At 35.6% G+C, this 15,543-nt stretch overlaps 1 protein-coding gene across 2 annotated transcripts in view; it reads right to left on the bottom strand.

Annotated features, from left to right (window-relative positions):
• Window positions 1–305: 305 nt before the first annotated feature.
• Window positions 306–15,543, bottom strand: part of gnaz (guanine nucleotide binding protein (G protein), alpha z polypeptide) — a 72,506-nt gene continuing 57,268 nt past the window's right edge. For both annotated transcript variants that reach the window (XM_073829047.1, XM_073829048.1), the window contains one exon: window positions 306–4,922. In XM_073829047.1, coding sequence (XP_073685148.1) covers window positions 4,578–4,922 — 345 coding nt within the window. In that variant the 3' untranslated portion in view covers window positions 306–4,577. The remainder of the gene's footprint in view (window positions 4,923–15,543) is intronic.

Here is a 15,543-nt window from a genome sequence, read left to right as displayed (position 1 = left end):
CTGTTGGACATAAAGGATTTTTCTGAAGAACAGACGGCAAACAAGGGACTCATGAACAACTATCACTAAACAAAAATCAGCTGTGGATCATTCAGATGACAAAGTATTAAGAATCACAACATGCATTTTGTATGATCCCTATTATTTCGGTAAAAAAGTAACATTTTGCAGATTCTAAAAGTGGGATATAAACTTTTGAACTGTGAAAAAGTGTCAAAGACAAGCGATTATGGATAACTTTGATGACCAAGAGTTGCTGAATCCTCACTCACCCCAACACAAGAAACAAACCTGCTGCACAAACATTTGCATAATTCTTTTTATTCACTATTATTGTTCTGTTATACTTTATTATTTGTTTCTTTGTTTCTTTTCTTGGTGGACATCCTGTAAAATCAATCCTGAAGCCCTTTTTTGGGTTTGTTGTACATCGTCATAGCAGAACAGAAGGAGGATTGGAGCGGGACGGACCCTTTTAATCTGTCAATCATCCCTACATCTTAAAAAGTGATTTCGTTTTTTTTTTCATCGTCTCACAAAGTGTACCTCACATAGTATTTACACATACAGCGGACCACGTCCAGTCAAAATGACACCAGAATAGAAAGATTCTGCTCTTTTATGGATTTTCTTTTCTGTCTCCTTCTCTCGTTTTCTGATTCAGACAGAATTTGAGGAGTAGATCCTCTTTTAATGTTTTCGTGCTGAGTTTAGGTTGCGCTGGACGTAAAATGACTCTTTCTGCACATAAAACTCTTTTCAATAAATACCTCGCAGGAAACAACTGTACAATCGTACACAGTGTTTGACTTGGATATATTTTTGGAGCATGTTATTAAAACTAAAAAGTATAAGAAAGCAAATCAAACTATAATTTATCAAAAACCCAAAGTAACAAATTCATGCATATTTAATGTTACAATATGTATACTTTTTTGTCCATAAAAAAACGAAAAAGTAACATGATTGACGGGCCTTTTTTTTATTTACATTGATATTGGCACTGTTTATTTTTCTTAGAATCTGGAATGAACGTTACGAAACACTTAATGCACACGTCAGTGCAACACTCTCATGGAAAGAAGGACGCTTGCTCTAAAAAACTCTGGATTACATCCTATTTTAGGCAAAAGGAAAACAGAATAAAAAGAAAGAAGAAAATAGATTGATTCCTAGGGGTCAGACAGCCAAAAATAAACTACAGTGTGAACGTGAGTAGAAAAGCCATTTGACTCCATATTCAGACAGCGGCAGTTTTCACCTTTGGAGCAAAACCAGATGACATCGTTTTTGTTGTTGTTGTTGTTGTTTTTCTTTCTCTCAGGATACGTTTACCTTCTCATATAGAATTGTATTTTCATATAAACTCTTTATATCATCTCCAAAAGCAGCATTACTTAAATCAGGCAAATCAAAGACCCTATAAAGAAAGACAAAACGTGAAGGAACAGTCCACCTAAATTACAATTTTATCTACTCGCTGACTTTTATCATGTCACTTCAAATCTGAATGACTTTATTCTTCTGTGAAACACAAAAAGAGATGTTTAGCATGCTGATCTTTTCCCCTCAATGACAGTGCATGATGACCAGGGGCTGTTAAGCACCAAAAATGCAAAAAGTACTATAAATGAAATCTATATAATCTATATTCCAAAGTCACATGATCTTCCCCAGCTCTCAAATCTCATTCATGTTCACATATCTTCATATATGGCACATCAAGACTTGTTTGACTTGTGTATCTCAAGTTTTAATGCCCGATTTGTACATTTTATGGGTCTGACTTACAGTCTCATCCATTTCCAGCTCTTTTTAGCTGTACAAATCAGCTTGTTTTGCTGCTTGCAAATTGGTGAGTCTTACTATGTTATTTTAATGTATTATTTTAATAACGGACACACTGCTTCATAGTGCAGTTTCACAGTTTACTGCACATTCTTTTTCTTCTCATTACTTCCCTATAGTGGCTAATGAACAGGAAGCCTCACCCATAGGCTTACTTCCACATTGAAGAATAAGGTAGATACGACTTAATAATATTGCTGAGAGACAGTGTTCTATTGTTTTGATATTGATATTGAACCTTTCAAAGCACCGTTATTTTTAAAAATGTAACAACAACAACAACAGAATAATGGAGGCAGTTTTTTGCACAGACAAGCACTCCAATTTTCCTTCAACTGACAAAAAAATAGGACCTGTCCCAATACCCATACTTGCGGTCATTGCACTTGACCACTTGTTTACTTACATGTTTCCTGTATTTGACCCAAGTGGTCAAGTGAGTGTGCAAACCACAAGTGTCTGTCGAACTTTTGACACAGAACTTCTTTTTAAACGGAGCTTTAGTTACACAATTTTATTTTCAATACCTTGCACATTTAAAATAAACTTTAAAATATCTGTTCAGAAGTTCATATGTAACACACAACACAATCTATTCATTGTGGTGCCTCAAATCAAGTGATAAAAAGCTGTTGTCCTACCAAATTATATGTAATATCTAATTCATTTAGTTTACATTGGAAAGTTTTTCTTTTCTCAATATTTTGTGAGTTTTATGCACATTTTTTAAATTCTTGTTATGGGTTGCAAAAGGGTGAAAACTTTCTCGCAGATTTTCCAAGAAAAGTCTTGCCAAAAGTTTCCAAAAAAATCTGAATTCTTTCTAAAAATCTTCATAATGAATGATGGTATATGCTGGGCCTCAAATACTGCTCTGAAGTGATAGTAAAGACAGTGTGCATTTACAGTAGTGTGCATCAAGGGCACTGAGCTTTGACATTTCTCTGACCTCCGTCAGTTTTTCACACTTATTTCCTGTGACATGCACACACTCTCTAGTGACCAAGACCACAAGTGTGGGTATTGGGACAGACCCAAAGACTCTTTTCATCACTTGAGAGAAAAAAAATGCACTTAATTGTTGAATGTGCACTCAGAGTGTTTTAAATTTTAAAAGCGTATTTTTAAAAAGTTGTATTTGCTAATATAACATAAATGAAATAAAAGGCCATTTAAGTGTACTTAACTATCACTTCCATTTTCGAACATAGACGGAAAAATGCACAATCCAAACTTATACCTATCCAACAATATTTAGTTTGTCATGATTAGATTAGGATTTATTTGTAATATGGTGAAGTAAACTTCCTACTGAGGGGACAGGTGACAGTTAAGAGGTTAAAGAAAGTATAGTTTCATGACCATGTTTACTTTTAAAAAGCACACTTTATATATATACTGAGTTTTACTTTAAATTACATTTTAAGTTATTATGGTTGAATAATAGTGCTTTAAAGAACACTTATTTTGATGAGTTGTGAAGTCGATTATAATTTGAACTGTAGCTTAACCAATTTTAAGTTCCAATGAAATCAAAATTGACCTTTTTTGGCTTTTAGTTTGGATATGTTGGCCTTAAGGTTATCTATAAAATAGTGTGTTCCAAAACAGTGACAAAATTCACATTTAGAAGATACAAGCATTCAAAACTTACAGTCTCTCACGATTTTGATGGCATCACCCTACACTTCAGCTTCTCATCAAACTTTCTGTCCAATCAAATGCTCTCTAGAATCCAAAGTGCCCCGCCCCCTACACTATAAATAGATGCTGAAGCTGTGGCTGAAATCGGTTTCTTTGTTCACAAAATTACTATTTTCTGTACGGTGAATGGCATGTAGTGCACTATATAGGGGATAGGGTACGACTCAGGCAAATTAAGTCTAGAGAGACAATAACACGGAGCAGATCATATGCGCAAGTTGGCACAGACCACAAAACATATCGGACACATTTTATAGATAGATAATTCAATATGGATGTGGATATAAACGAAAACGCTGTTGGCTATTTAAAAAAGAGGGCGGGGCTGCTGGATATGCCCAGTTTTCCTGTTTTAGTTGAAATTATGTCAACACATAGAATAATGCTGTGTGTTTCAAAGCATTTCAGTGGACCTTTAATAATATGTGCACAATTAAAATGTTAAGTTACTTTTATGGTGTTTTTTTCTCATTCACCATTCGCTCTCATTGCATCTAAAAGAGAAGCATGAACATTCTGCCATCTCCAATTGTGTTCCACAGATAAAGTAAATCATTCAGTTTTAGAGTGACATGAGCAAATGAGCACATTTTTGGGTGAACTATCCCTTTCATGGACGTTAAGGAATTCCTGCTGTTTGTCAGGGAAGAGAGGAGCGGGCAGATCTGTTTCCAGTGTTTCCATGTCAAACATGTGCTTGACAGCTGATCCCGAAGTCCGTTGTGTGTGAACAAACGTAACGATGGCGTATGTGAGAGTGTGTGTGTGTCTACATACTCATATGTTCAGTGCAAACACATTTATACCAACCTTGTAAAATCCTCTTTGACCTTTAACGTTTTTTGACATTGATAAATCTAGCAGGATGGCAGCATGTAGCCCTTTTCTCTGGGCCTCATATGAGTTTCCTGTGTCAACAAGCATTTTTTGAGGGCACTCAGATCGATCGACAGGCGGGCCTCGTCGTTCGCCAAGGTTTTTTTTCGTATGCCTCGCCTGCCGCCCCTCTCCCCCATCCCCTCGTCCTAGCACAGACCAATGTACTTGAGATTGTTTTGGATGATCACGTCCGTCACCGCGTCAAACACAAACTGGATGTTGCTGGTGTCAGTGGCGCAAGTGAAGTGCGAGTAGATTTCCTTGGTCTCCTTGTTGCGGTTGAGGTCCTCAAACTGCCTTTGCACGTACACGGCCGCTTCCTCGTAGGTGTTTTGCCCCTTGTAGTCGGCGAAGCAGACCGTCAGCGGAATACGCTTGATCTTCTCGGCCAGCAGGTCCTTCTTGTTGAGGAAGAGGATAAGCGAGGTATTGGTGAACCAGTTGTTGTTGCAGATGGAATCGAACAAGCGAAGGCTCTCCGCCATGCGGCTCTGTGAGGAAACCAAAGACAAGAAATGGTTAGTCGAAGTGCTAACAAGGGACCTGGCTCCCTCTGGAGCTGATGAAATCAGTGGCCTTTAACCTTGAAGAGAGCAAACAGGGTAACGTATTAAGTTCCCAGATCTAGACGATGGGCTGAATGTCAGTGGAGATGACCCAGTGTGAGGACAACAAATCACTACAAGATGGGACTTTCATTGTTGTGGCAACAGGGGATAGACAATGTGCTTGAACTCTCACAAACTTGCTGTTTAAATTCGAACAAGCCTCTAAACCTAAGTATTAAAATTCTCATCTCGCACTGTTTGTGCTACATGAGTGATACCTCAAATTGTGTGGCTTGTTGAGGGAAAAGTGTGCCAACAGAATTACAATTCTCCCTCGGCAGGCCATAAAGCAGGCCAAAAATAGTTGACGTGCAGTGAAAGAGGAACATGAGGGACAAAAAGCTCATAGAGACACTGGGTTAGACTCTTGACAGGAAGCAAACATTTAGCAACGTTCCTTCAGATGACATTAAAATTGTTACTTTTGCAGGTGGATTCATCAATCAGTGAATCATTAATTACATCTCTTGTGGAAAAACTGCACTTAATGTGCACTTGTAGTATATATATATATATATATATCCTTAAAACTTTGCATACTTGTTTAGAATCCCCTGGGTTTCGTGAAGTTTTGAGTTTTCGTTTTGGCTTTATAGGCTTTTGGATAAATTTGGACAAGCCCCTTTTCTAAACAACCCCATTATAGCTTATAAAGAGTAGATTTAAACATTCTTTTGATAATTATTGACCTAGAGAGTCCAGAGAATTGGATTGCAGATCAAAATGCCTAGGACTAGTTTACTATTTTTTTTTTCTTTTTTCAATCATTTAACTAATGATTTGATTAACAGCAGTGGTTCTAAAGGCAAAGTTGTTCGGAATGAGGTAGTCTATCGTATGATAAGAATATTGTGCGTATGTGTGAAAATGTGCACAACATAAAATCGTTTATGCCCCTTGAAGAATGCAATGTCGTACCCCCTGTTGCCAATTTCTTTCAAATTTCTCACAGACCTTTAAGGCCACGAGTCAAACAGGCCCACCAAGTTTTAATCCGATCAACCTCTGTTAACCTTGTGCTAACAAGTGCTATGGCGGCCATGTTTTTAGAGATATGCAAATTTCCTTATAGCCACTTGTGGCACTTTGGACCAAAACTGTGCATACCAATTTTCATATCGATAGGACAAACGGATGAGTAGTTAAGGTAATTTTGTTATTTTTTTCCCCTCTTAAAGCACCACCTAGTGGCCAAGCTTCACAACTTTTTTCATGTGACATTTACTGCCGTTTTAGTAAAAGTGGCCCTGCCGCTTTCACACGTTTTGGCATACCTTTGCGAAGCAGAGTCAAAAGTCCTACCTTTTTGATAATTATTGACATTCACTCTTCAGAGAATCTTCCTGCACTGGTTTGGTTCTGATTGGGCAAAAAACCTAGGACTTGTTTGCAAAATTGTTTTTTCAAAAATGCAAAATACCCAAAAATGAATCTGTGTGCATTTTGTCCAGCGTGAGCCAAGGATTCCAACAGCATAAGACATTTGAGCCTGCCACTGACAGTTTAGGAGTTATAAGCAATTTTGTACTTTTGAATGCTGTAGCGCCCCCGTCAGGCCGACTGGGCTGAGCTTTGGTGACATTGTAGACAGTGGGAGTACTACCATCCCTCCAAGTTTTAAGTCTTTGTCACTTACGGTTTGGTCTGCCCGATCAGTTTTATGTGGAGATTGACGATCCTTGACCACTCTAACAATTACATTAGTTTTTTGCTTGTTGTACCCAAAAAATTCCACATCCTAAGTCCAGTTCCTGGCCGGCTGAGCTACCGAGCAAGCTTGTTACATCTGGAAAGTGAAACATATTGAACTCTGTACAAAAACGATTACAAGTGCTTGCTGTTTTACTGCCTCTAGTGTTTATTTCTGTTGGAAACTGCAGTGATATGTACTTATTGGTTCGTTTTCGTCATGAGGCCAGGTAGTATTTTCTTTTATATTAAAAATACTCTTTTGAACGTTATTTATTTTTCTTCAGGGTTTTGAAGCCTTTTTTTCATTCTATCATTGTTTTGGCGTAATACTTAGACTGTCATTTGAATGTTGACACATATCCTAATATACCGTATCTACACCGCAGGATGATTAGCTGACCAGAGAACAGTCTTTCTGTAAACACTGAGTATGGCTCAATCATCAGTCAATATTTAGCTACATAAAGCCATAATAGCACTCACTGAAACTAATTGTCCCTTTCTGTGAAAAAAAAAAAAAAAAACGATATAATAACCTTCTAAACAAGAAAAAAAATCTAAAATAAGATTAAAAGCCAAATCCCTAAGAGCAAAAGCAGCTCACAGAATCCTGTCGATTTCAGCAAGCATCATATGGCCAAGTGAGGTTATTAACCTCTATTTCTCTAGCCCCGCTGAGTTCCCTATCTAATTCAATTAGTCACCTGCCCATGTTCAATTACCTTGCTGTGTTTGCCAGGGTAATGCCCATAAAACAAAGGCAGAGGACAGGATGTAAATAACACCCGTGAAATGTGCAGAACCATTTTGCTGGCAACATCAGCTGAGCCTTTTACGATAGCATCATCGGTCCAAGTAATGCATTTTAATCCCTGAAAATGTGCATTCTGCAACTATTTCAATGGTTATAGTGTTTACCAAACATAATTTACTACATTATCTACTTTAGCTGCATAGGTCAGACTATGAGACAACAGTTAAAGAAAGCGCATCACAGGATGTATACATGATAAGCATTAAGCAGTTATCGATTATCCAATATAGTGTGCAGAGTTTACCACATTTCGTGTAAGTGGTGTGTGTGCTTCCCTCCCACAGCAATGGCTGCAGGCACGTGGTTGGAACGAGCAGCTTGTGACTGAGGGAGGAATCTGATATGAAGACTGGGCCGCTGTTTAAAAGGTTACACAAAACATCATCGTGCTTTAAGCAAATCACAAGATCATCTATGAGAGAGTAAGAGTGGGTTTCACAGAGAAATGAAACAAATCAGTGAACTATGTGAAAATTATGATAGAGAAAAAGTTGCTGTGATAAAAATAATGGAAAGACCTCATCACTGAGGCTCTTTCAGAATTTCAGTCTCCTTTTTCTTGTTGGTCCTGGAGCAACATTCCCATTGAGCAAAGGTTTATAGTTTAAGGTTGAAACCCAGAGGGTTTTTAAACTATATTTTAAGGATCCTTAATAATATCCCTTATAATGGATCTCTTTCCTAAAACATAAGGACAGCTACATACATTCATGTATACATACAGTACACTGAATGTTTACATTCAAAGTTTTCATTCAGAAATTTCTAAATGTAACAAATACTTACAAAGAAATGGCATGTACCACACTGAATTAAAGGTGAAATAGTAGAATTTAAATAATATTTTGTTAGATATTTTGTTACAGTGTATAAGAAAAGAAATTAGGCATAATATAATACAGACAACATTTCCAAAAGTAAATAATTATTAAATATAAATTGATGAAAATGTACTTCAATACATTTTGTTTTAATTTATTTACAATTTACTTTATATATATATATATATATATATATATATATATATATATATATATATATATATATACTGTACTGAAGCCAAAGCAAACTATTCAAAAATGAAATTAATTCAATTTATTCCATTCTTCTTTCAAAACAATAATAGTTAGTTTTTTTAGTTTTCCTATATTTAATTCATATTTTAATACATTTCTATAGCTCTTTTTACAATACATTTGCAATAAAATAAATTCTTAATGTTAAAAACTGAATGTACTCCAATAAACTTTGTTTTAATTTCATTTTTTACATATATCTCTTATCTTTTATCATATTTTCGTTTTATACATATAAAAATGTACTAAAGCCAAAGCAAACTATTTAAAAATAAAATGAATTTTAATTAATTCTATTTTGTCTTCTTTCAAATAAATAATAAAAGTTAGTTATTTTAGTTTTCTTATATTTAATTCATATTTTAATACATTTCTGTAGCGCTTTTCACAATAACATATTTCTGTATTGTAAGAAAAAAAACTGAATTAAATGTGAAATTTTAAAGCAAAAGACAGTATTTTCTTTCCACTATAAACTTTTAATTTATTTATATTTTTTCTTACATACATCTATTATCTTTTTGATATATATATATATATATATATATATATATATATATATATGTACTCAAACTAAAGCAAACTATTTAAAAATGAAATGAATTAAATTTATTTGATTTAGTTTTCTAAACACACACATATATTATGTAAACAAATTTTTTTTGAGTGCGATTAATCACGATTAATCGTTTGACAGCACTAATTTTAATACATTTAAATAGCACTTTTCACAAATTTTAATAAAATCAACTTTTACTGTGAATAAAATTAGTCTGGATTTCAGTCACATGAACGCATAATGAAATTACTGTGTTAAACATATTTTGTGAACATCTTATGTTGGCATTGACAGTTCTACAAAATACATTTAGCAAAATTATAAATTATTTAATTTATTTATTTCAAATTTTTCACAAACTCCCTAGCATTCTATGAGGCCTATGAATTTTAGCTATAAACCAGCAAACCATTCGACAGGAATGTCATATTAATCCAAGAAATATTGTTGCATAATTGGACCGAAAGCATGTTATTGGGGAATATATGCCATTTTATATGTTGCTTTGGTCATGCAGACCAAGAAGTGACATTATAGGCTGATATATCTTATAGTATGAGTAATCCTTCATGACATCCAGATGTAATCTTTGAAACATGTCTTGCACAAATTTAATTATTTAAAAAAAAAAAAAAAAACTCTCTTGTAAACGCACATAAACATTTATCCATAACGTCTAGCCAGCTGTCAGATTGCGAGGAGCTGCGGTTTTCTCTGAGGCTCAAGTGTGCACTCATATTCCTACAGAGAGGCCCTCCAATGGCCTTGAATTGGGCTTTCTGAAATCAGGTCACACCATTAGCCAAACGTCCCGGCAGATCTCAAGGTGTCCATTAGGCAATCGGGCAGCCCAGGGGACGGGGTGGAAGTGCTTTGTTGAAGCTCAGGGTGTTTCCAACTACAGCATTCTCCAGAGCCAAGTCTTGGAGAGATAGAAGGAGAAGAGAGAAAGAGAGAAAGAAAGAGACAAGAAGGCAGGAAGCCAGCGGGAGGGGGTGCCCCGCTGAGACACACCGCACAGCGTGACGCCCGGCCTCTCCCTGCGCACTCCAGACACAAGCCTTCATTAGGCTTAAATATTAATAAGGAGGTTCAACAGTGTATTAATGCTTTGTTTCCTGTAAATAAGAACTGTTGGATTGAGACGTCTCGCTCTAGAAAATCCATTTCATTGAAGCTGAGTGAAAACGACTCTTGTCTAGTCTTCTAATAGCCCAGCAGCAACAAGAGAGAGTACATTTCACCATACCTGCTCGTAATTGCCACGCTTTGTGTCTCACAGTTGTCTCTCATTCTCTTTATTCCACCTTACTCACATTTCCTTTGTGGAAGATAAGCAGATTACACAAAGATGATCTGTATTAGAATGTAGAAACACTCCTAGTTATGCCTTCTTTATATTTAATTATTATACTGCAACCCAGGCTTATTAGAAAAAACGTAGCTTGCTCAACATTTACGTTGCTTATTGTATGTTTTGCAACAAATTTATGGTGAAATGTCCAGTGAGGGGAGCTAAATGCAAATTTAGAATTATCCACAACAGATAAACGAGAATCAATCAATGTTTTATTACTTTGGCTGTTGTGGTTATCACAGCAGGTTGGAAATTAAATTTTGGTGAGTGGCACTAAAAGTTAATTCTCTATCATGTTTGAAAATAAGGTAACGCCTAGTCTAAACCGAACCAATCCTGTTAACAAAAGCAAGCACATATTGTGCAATGCTGTACCGGGTGTGCTCACAAGCAAGTTTACTATATCAGAAAAGCCGTATATGTGCAGCTGGTTATGCAATGCAAATGTCACAATTTATTAGTTTACAAATCAAGGAATAATTGCATTATAATTGCATTATTTTCATAGAATTCAACGGACCAAAGTCAATCATTCTGCTTATATGGTTACCACACCTCAAGACATCGATCAGATGATATATTTCAAGACATTCGTCTGGTTTTTGTCCTTAAAATGCTACTATGAGTAGAATTAATTTCCTACGCAGCTCATCCAATGCCTTCCTTGCTAGTTCCAAAACGTCATTTTAGACCTAGCAACGACATTTGAGTGTTGATAGCAAACTAATGCAGGTAATAATGAAGTTTAGACAGACTGACAGGCAGATGGAAAGAGAAAGGGGGAGAGATATTCAGTTTGTCTAGCTCTGTGTGTACTCTAGTAGAGATGTAGACATTAAAAAGTATCTAAATTGTAAATGTTTTTAGAAAATAACCAACCGTTTCAATAGATAAGACCCATTTAGAGCCTTTTGAAGCTGCATTTAAACTGCATTTTGGAAGATAAAACTCTGAAACCCTGAAATGTTTTCCTCAAAAAACATCATTTCTTTACAACTGAAGAAAGAAAGACATGAACATCTTGGATGACAAGGGGGGGTGAGTACATTATCTGTACATTTTTGTTCTTAAAGTGAACTACTACTTTAAGTTCATTTTCTTCAAGACCACGCCATTGTTACCTCGCTTGTGAGAACTGTCATGCAGTTTTTAAGTTGTTAATCATCAGATCAGCGCTAACAACATTAGCACGTATGCTAACGTGTGTGCTAACTGTATGTGTGTGCGTCTGTGAGGGAGAGAGAGTGGGAGAAATAGAGTATGTGCTTTACGTACATAATAAAACGTAATTTTGTGGCAAAAACACATAATAATCTGTCGTTTTTATCCCGTTGTTTAGTGTATTTATTTGTTTGGCCAGTGTCGTTGTGGGTTTTGGTTATTTTGCTGTTTTGGGCTGTAAGGACCTTTTGAAATAACTGAAATCGTGTGGCGAAGCTTGATATAGACATGCACTGCGGTCAAGTGCTTAGAACTACGTTCGCCGTGCGTTTCCCTGAAAATAATGCACACCATTAGAACGTTCGTCAGCCAATCAGAATCAAGCATTCAACGGCCCCGTAGTATAAGGTAAAAGTGTTTTGAGGTCTGAACATAGTATTCTCAGAGGAACTGCTGAAAATATGACTAATAGCAGTAATAAAAGTCTAAAAGCGATACTCTCCCACTGTAATCATAATTGAAAGTTGGAAGCATAGAGCTGACTGTCAAGCTATTGTTTGTCTCAATGACAAAGCTGGTTGATAAGTTTATGTGTTCCCAATTGCTTTAATATGAGTCAGTTCACCTAATATGGCTAATATGGTTAGCGTCAAAGCTTTACTGAATGCAGGGAGCCTAAGCTGCCTGGGTTGCTATGGATTTTCTTCACTGACATCCATGTTTATCAGTAATTGAAACACATGAGTCAGTGTCTGTCTAGCTCCCTTGGCATCCTTCAAAATTACTGGCAATGGCTGCGGTATAATGCAGTATAATGTATCAAAATACAAATTTAGCACAAGATTTTTTTTTATTTTTTAGAAGAAAATGCCAGGTCTGTCCTGCCATGATGCTGGTGTATTGTGGATGGCTGGATGTTGCTAAGCAGATTGCTGGATGTTGCCACTAATTAGAAGTACAAAATGAGGACTTTTAAATGAAAAAGCCAAGAGGAGACTGCTGTAAACAAAACTTGGTTCTTGTGAGACTCGCATATTCTCGCTTGAGCTTACGCTTCGTCTACATCCTACGTCATACACTGGAATGCCACCTTCTCATGAACATGATATGGATATTTTTCTTAACATAAACGCATCGATTCACTTCTTTAGGCCTTTATTAACCCCTCAGAGCTGTGTGGAGCACTTTTTATGATGGACGGACACACTTTATTGGACTTGAAAATCTCAACACCTATTCACTGCCATTATAAAGCTTGGAAAGCCAAGATATTTTTAATAAAACTCCGATTTGTATTTATCTCAAAGAAGAAAGTCATATAGAGTATGACAGGGCTAAAGGTGCTCTGGGGTAAAAGGCACCTTTGATATTATTTTCCTCTAAACCACTTGATGGCAGAAAAATGTGCCGTAGCACTTTTCAAAACATCTGCTTTTCAAGATACAGGTGCAATTTTGGCTGATGCTTGACACAATCGCGGGCAGCAGCGCAAAGCCGATTCTGTGCTTACTTAATCTAATATTTGATGTTTTTAAAAATTTTGTGGATTTAAGTAGCAAATTAGAAACGCTTAAATTCTTGAAGTTATCTTAAGACAAACGTCTTCTTAATGATTTTCAGTAGTATGGTATTTGGTGTAAAAAGTGCCCCTGCTAAAAGGGGCTAAAAGGCACAATAATTAACATGATCATTAATAGAAGGCTGGCATTTGTTGACACGGCATTGTTCAGTTCAGATGGTAAAAATCATATATTATGTTGGGTGTCCATCTTAGAGATAATCACGATGTTTAAGATGAAATCTATATTCAATTACTATGGGATCTCCTTCCAGTGCTTTCAGAATCTTTACATTTTAAAATGATTTTCTTTCTGTATTTTAAAATATATGTTTTATTTTAACATTTTAATGATAGTGTATTTATTGAACAAAAAATAATTATTTTATTTCTCAAAATAAGCAGAAAATAGTACAAACTTTGCTGAAGTGACAAGTATTAACAAATTAAATAAAAAAAACATTATTTTAGCTAAGTATTTGTATCAATACTGTGTGCCTTTTACCCCATGCCGGTGAGCCTTTTACCCCGTGTATGGGGTAAAAGGCCCCTCTTGCCATTTATAAGACTTGTATGATTTATTTTTACACAAAATCAATTAATACAAATGTATATATTTTCTGCAATCATGCACAGTAAAAAGCACTTTTTTTTTTCTTAGGGTGTCCCTTTAGCCCCGTTGTACCCTACACCCAGGATGGCTTGAGAGTGAGTAAATCATGGGGTGATTTTCATTTTTGGGTAACTATCTCTTTTTTTTAAATATTAAAAAATTATGTCATCATTTACATGTTTTGGTCAGTCGGATCACAAGTATGATGGAGATACATTCCTATTTACACCTGGTGTTTTAATCCATCTCTTTTGTCCCCTTTCGATCACTTTCCTGATTACGTTACAGATAGAGTCTATGGTCAGGTGCATGAACAGGCTTTTTCTGATCTATCATTCTAACATTGTGAAACAAGTTTGCGCAATTTACATATGAACGTAAAAGGAGACAACGGAAATGATACAGAGCAGCAACTTTTTCTGCTCTGATAGCTGAAAAACTACGCAGAATGCTAGCTTTTTACCTTTTTTTTGGTCTTCAAACCAAACTTACGATTTCAGCCGGCAAAGTTTAAATCCCAACTGGCTAGCACACTTAAACAACATATCCTGTGATGTTTAAGAAATAGGTAAGTAGGCAAAGAGTAGGCTGTCATTAGTGGCTGTTCGAACACATTCAACTACAGGAGTGTCTGCACTATGTACGCAATCTGGTCAAATGCGTTTTCGAGATTGTACAACAACTGTAGTCTATTACTGATTCCAAAATATCTGACAAAAATTGTACTTAGTAACGTAATTAGTTTACACTCTTAAAAATAAAGGTGCTTTAAAAGGTTCTTCACAGCGATGCCATAAAAGAACCATTTTTGGTTGCACAAGGAATCATTCAGTCAAAGGTTCTTTAAAGAACTATATCTTTCTTACCGTTTTGTAATCTGAAAAACTTTCTTTCGCCACAAAGAACCTTTTGTGAAACAGAAAGGTTCTTCAGATGTTAAAGGTTCTTTGTGAAACTATTTAGACAAAAAAGGTTCTTCTATGGCATCGTGAAGCCCCTTTATTTTTAAGAGTGTACTTTTTGATTACTTTTATGCTGATGATACGCTGGGTAACTTTTTAAACAATGTTGCCGTCAATGGGCAGCCAGGTGAAATACAGGGACCATGACTGATCTAAATTATCCAGATAGAAATTTGTAACCCATTCTCAATGGGAAAGTGCCCAAGCAACATTGCTCAAAAAAAGTTGCCAGATGTATCATCAGCCTAAGATTACTTTTGATTTAACTCTGTTATTACATTGATTTAAATGTACCATATTGGCATTAAAATACAATGAAAAATAAAATATATTCTGTTCGCTGTTAATAACAACATGAAGTGCATTAAACTGGGGTTTGTAAAGAAACTGCAGCGTTTTTTTTTTTTTTTTTTTTAGTTTAATTCAAAAAGCATGAAAACTTACAATTAAAGAAAAATCATTTTAAAATAGCAACAATCAAAATAATAACACTTACTAAAAAATTGTATGTGATAATTCAAATAAAAAAAGAATGTGTTCCTCGGTGGTTGATGCAATGTTGGAATCTTGAGGAAACAATTGAGTCGAGAAACAATTCTTAAAATTAATACATTTTATAAGTCTAGTGATCAAATTCTGTGTGGCCTCTCAATTTTTTTGTGTAATTATAGCTGTGAAAGTTAACAAAACTCAAAGAATTTCTGAAATCGCA

The sequence above is a fragment of the Garra rufa genome, chromosome 23 (genome assembly GCF_049309525.1).
Source record: "Garra rufa chromosome 23, GarRuf1.0, whole genome shotgun sequence".
Taxonomy (NCBI): domain Eukaryota; kingdom Metazoa; phylum Chordata; class Actinopteri; order Cypriniformes; family Cyprinidae; genus Garra; species Garra rufa.
The sequence above is the reverse complement of the archived record's forward strand: the minus strand, read 5'-3'. Positions and strand labels throughout refer to the sequence as shown.